Source organism: Sorex fumeus, unplaced genomic scaffold (genome assembly GCF_029834395.1).
Source record: "Sorex fumeus unplaced genomic scaffold, SorFum_2.1 ptg000265l, whole genome shotgun sequence".
NCBI lineage: Eukaryota > Metazoa > Chordata > Mammalia > Eulipotyphla > Soricidae > Sorex > Sorex fumeus.
The window spans coordinates 27,715,647-27,720,437 of NW_026606322.1; the positions used below are offsets into that span (position 1 = coordinate 27,715,647).

Below are 4,791 nucleotides of genomic sequence, written 5' to 3' on the forward strand. Positions count from 1 at the left end.
GCCGTGCGCTCTGGCCGGACCCTCAAGGCGCCACAAGTGCCTCGGCGCCATCTTGGCTGTCCCTCGTCTTCCGGAAGGCGCAGGCGCGCGCCACACTTCCGGGAATACCACCACGACCATTCCCCCCCGCCCCGCCACACTTCCGGAAAAACTACATCTACCACAATCCCGTTCGGCCTGTCACCTTCCGCTGCGGTTGGGGGCATGAGGGCGGGGCCTAGTTCCCGGGAGACGGGACGGAGCGCCCCTAAGGGCGTGTGTGGTGTACGTGTGTGGTGTTGTCTGTGGTAGAGTTCGCTCTAAGGGAGATATTTAGATCCCCCTAGGGGAGATAAGACAAACAGCCCCGAAGATTATATAAGATTCTGCGCTCCGCAGTAAATACCGGCAGATGATCTAGTCCGGCCGAGTCACCTGGGGAGTGAAGGGCAAACGGCATGCGCATGCGCGCAGGCGCCGCCGGGGGGCGGGAGCCCGCCGAGCCCCTTCCCCAAAGCGGTGAAGGTGAGTAGGGGGCGCGGGGCGGGGCTTGAGTCAATGTGATTCCCTCCTCCCCGGTAACTGCTAAGCACCACCGAGACTGCCGAGTCTACCAGTTCCAAATGACATTGGCCCATATGCTCCAGTTAATCAGGATCCCCGGAAACTCAGTTTTAGCATTGAATACCTCTAACTTGCACTGCCAGTGAAGCTACTTTCAGCATTTCATTGTCATCGACTATGTTCAAGTCTTTTTTGCCAACCATGCATTTGAAGAGCAACAGCTTTACCTGGAAGGGGTCACCTTTTTATCTTGGCGCGCCCCACCCCCACCCCTAGCATGTAGCAAATAGCATCTTGCATCTTGCTGTAGATCTTAAGTGTTACCAACAGTTCGCTTCTCTGTTCAGTTAAGTGCCCGGCTAGGTGCATACTTTTGTCATGTTGTCTTGTTTTATGTATGAAAATATTCTCATGAGAAGGCTTGTCCTTGGAACAATGACAAAGAACTCAAATAATCACGATCACGATCACGACCACCCTGTTGTTCGTCGATTGCCTCGAGCAGGTGCCAGTAACGTCTTCGTCCTAGCCCTGAGATTTTTTTTTTTAAGTGCCATATTCAAGGCTTTTTCAGGGTTAGGAGAATGATTAACTCAAATAATACACTATCAAAAAAAAAATAGTGATGCTGATGATGTTTAAAATCTGCTGGGGATACAGCCAGTTAACTAAGCATCTTCCTGCCTTAACCATAACTGATTTGGCTTACCCCTTGCTGTGTGAGTTGGTTATGTGGTTTGGCGTTCTGGGCCTACATTTTCACATGAAATAGAAAGATTGGATTAGAGGATATCTAAGAATTTGCCAGACCTGAAAGTCTGTGGTTAGTCTGTGGTAGAATCCAGATTGTATCATAATGTGTTAATACTAAACAAAATCAATTTGCATTTCTCTGCTAATAAAAGTGAAAAGTATTTTTAGGAATTTTGGCAGGAGCATTAGAACAGCCCTTTATTTCACTTGTAATAACGGCTTCCTGACTGAAAATAGGAAGTTAGTTAATATTCCAACTTTGTTCTCCTATATTGTCATTTTGTAGATCGTTGCTAGGAAGAACTCTGGGTACCTGTATGAACATAATGCATGTGATGATGGCTCCGATATTGAGATCACATCTGATAAATATTTCAATGATTCCAAGTCGAATGAAAATGCTCCCGCATCTTGATCTCATTAGAAATAGAATGATGTCAACCTTTATATCTAAAAAGAAGATCAAAGAATATTATAGGCTGCTGAATTTGCAGGAAGGTTGTTCCGCAGATGATGTCAGGGAATCTTTCCATAAGCTGGCCAAGCAGTACCATCCAGACGGGGGTTCTGATACAGCTGATGCTGCCACATTTATAAAGGTAGAAGAAGCTTATCGGAAGGTGCTTTCCCATGTGACAGAACAAACTAAGACCAGAAAGAGTAAAGTTGCAGAAGCAGAAGAGGAGGAGGAAAAGTTCGGATATAAAACACCCCAACACCGGCACTACTTAAGTTTTGAAGGTGTTGGTTTGGGAACCCCAAGCCAACGAGAGAAGCAATATAGGCAATTTAGAGCAGATCGTGCAACTGAGCAAGTGATGGAGTACCAAAGGCAGAAACTAGAGAAGCAGTATTTTGCCCATAGTTTAACTGTGAAAGATGTAAGACAGAGTAAACAACAAAAAATCACTCAAGCGATCGAGCGTTTAGTGGAGGATCTCATTCAAGAATCAATGGCAAAAGGAGACTTTGATAATCTTAGTGGGAAAGGAAAACCTCTTAAAAAATTCTCTGGCTGTTCGTATGTTGATCCCATGACTCACAACCTCAACAGAATATTGATAGACAATGGATACCAACCAGAATGGATCTTAATGCAAAAGGAAATAAAGGATACTATTGATCAACTCCGAAAGGCAATCTTAGTGTCAAGGAAAAAATTTGGGAATCCAATGACCCCCACTGAACAGAAACGGTGGGACCAAGTTTGTGAGGAGTTTCAAGAAGACATCAAAAAGCTTAATAAGAGAATTAATGATTTTAATTTAATTGTTCCCCTCCTGACGAGGCAGAAAGTCCACTTTAATGCACAGAAAGAAATTGCCAGAGCCGAGGAAACATATGCAGCCCTTATGAAAACACAGGAAGTCACAGAAAAAAAGGCAGTTGACTCTGACCAGGAAGAAGGGGAGAAAACGCCTGTGGTCAAGACAAGTTTCTTTAACTGGATGAATGTATGGAAATTCATTAAAACATGACTTTTTCAATATTGACAACCACAATAATGACCCACATCATTTGCAGCCTGACTGACATTATCCGTGGAGGTTTATTGCTGTAATACAAGCATCTGAGAACTGTGTCTCTGTCCATTTCCAAAACAAATCACATCCTCATGAGTTGTGAAGAAAAAAAAATGGACCATAAGAAACAGCTGCACCAGCCAAAGCCAGCTTTGCTTCAAGGCTATAACAAGGAAAGAAAATTTCTAAGAAAATGTACTGGATCCATTTTTGAGTTTATTAGTCTTCAATGAAATCTGACAGGGATCCAAGAGCTTTCAGAAGTCTCACTGCAATTCTCAGCTCTGATAACGTGCAAAGAGTTGTTTGCTATTTTCAAACACAGTCTTGAACATCAGCACCAGCGACAAAGCTAACAGTGTGTTATGAAGAGACACAAAATTAAAGAGGTATGAAGTATAGGCAAATAAACCTCCAAATGATGATGCTTGCTTCTTACAAATCTGCTAACAGTGTTTATACCTGAAATTATTTTGAGTTCAAGAATGTTCAGGGGGAGGTGGTGGCCAGAGCTGTAGTACAAAAGGTAGAGTGCTTGCCTTGCAGGTGGCCGACACAGGTTCAATATCTGGCACCACCAGCATCACCAGGAGTGATCCCTGAACACAAAACCAGTAGTAAGCCCTGAGCATAGGTGAGTGCAGCCCAAACTGAAACATCAAAACCAAGAAAGTTCTTTTTTTAAGCTTGTTTTGTGAATGGAAGTATTAAGAGCTGTAACTTAATGTTTTGTTTTTTTTTTGGGGGGGGGGGGTCCTCACTCGTGATGCTTGGGTTACTCCTGGCTCTGAACTCAGGAATTACTCCTGGCGGTGCTTGGGGAACCAAATAGGATGCTGGGGATCGAACCCAGGTCTGCCGTGTGCAAGGCAAATGTACTCCCTGCAGTACTATTGCTGTAGCCCATTGCTTCACTCTTAAAAGTAAAGACCTCCATGGGCTGCAGAAATCAATCAACAAAGCTATTCCAGAAATAGATACCAACATTCATTTTTAAGGTGTTCCAGTTAATTTTCTAATCTTTGGAAAGTAGGGGGGAAAAGTCTTTGAGCTCAGTGGAAATTAAAAGGTTCAGCTCTGGGTACATCTCTAATGAGAGAGTGAACTGCTTAATTACTTCTATCTGAAGTGTGTGTGTGTGTGTGTGTGTGTGTGTGTGTGTGTGTGTGACTAGACTCCTGAGAGGCATTTTCAGCACTATGGAATCTCATTTTACTGCCCTTGGGATCTAATGTCCTGTCTTAGGTAACACTCTAGAAAACAGAGAAAGTCTGAATTTTGTGCCAGATTATACCTTTTGGAAATGATGAGATCAACATTCATGAGATTGGCAGGTTCCCATGCACTGTCAGAAAATTTGACTTTTGGGTTTGTGTAACAGACAACACTGCATGAGAGATGGGTGCAGAAGTGTGGACGTGCCACTCTGGTCTTGCAAGAACCAGTTGCTTTGTGGGTAACTGGTCCTTCTGCTTAGATGGAGTCAGCACAGTTGGAATAAGTACATGGTTATTTAATTGAATGAGTTGTCATTTGACTTCCACAATGGTAGAAGTACTTGTCACAAATTGTGAACTTTTTAAAATATAGTTATGATAAACTATAGCCTGAAAACATTTTAGAAGGCCTTGATTCTGTGAATCTTCTTTTTAAAAAATGAGAATTAGATGTATATCTAATTGTGTTGCAGCAACATGATGAAGAAAATAATTTTGAATAGTGGAAAATAGGAAGATGAGACAACCTGAAAACCCTGGTAAATTATTGATTTCAGCACTGCACACTTTATGTTTGTAAATACATAAAGAAAGTTAATAAAGTTAATTTTTAAATGATTAAATTTCAATGATTATTCTATAGTCTGTGGTTGTGTAAACAATTAGTAGTGACATTACTAAATACTTTTATTTATTTATTTTTTGCTTTTTTGGGGGGGGGGTTACACCCAGAGATGCACAGGGGTTACTCCTGG

General features: G+C 42.4%; 1 protein-coding gene across 1 annotated transcript; it reads left to right on the forward strand.

Annotated features, from left to right (window-relative positions):
• Positions 1–205: 205 nt before the first annotated feature.
• On the forward strand, positions 206–4,467 carry DNAJC28 (DnaJ heat shock protein family (Hsp40) member C28). Its single transcript, XM_056109224.1, has 2 exons — positions 206–504; positions 1,583–4,467. Exon 2 carries the CDS (start codon positions 1,614–1,616, stop codon positions 2,772–2,774), a length of 1,161 nt encoding a protein of 386 aa, XP_055965199.1. The 5' UTR covers positions 206–504; positions 1,583–1,613; the 3' UTR covers positions 2,775–4,467.
• The last annotated feature ends 324 nt before the right edge of the window (positions 4,468–4,791 follow it).

Coding starts and splice junctions, on each gene's coding strand:
- DNAJC28 (XM_056109224.1), top strand. CDS start 1,614: ATGAACATAATGCATGTGATGATGGCTCCGATATTGAGATCACATCTG.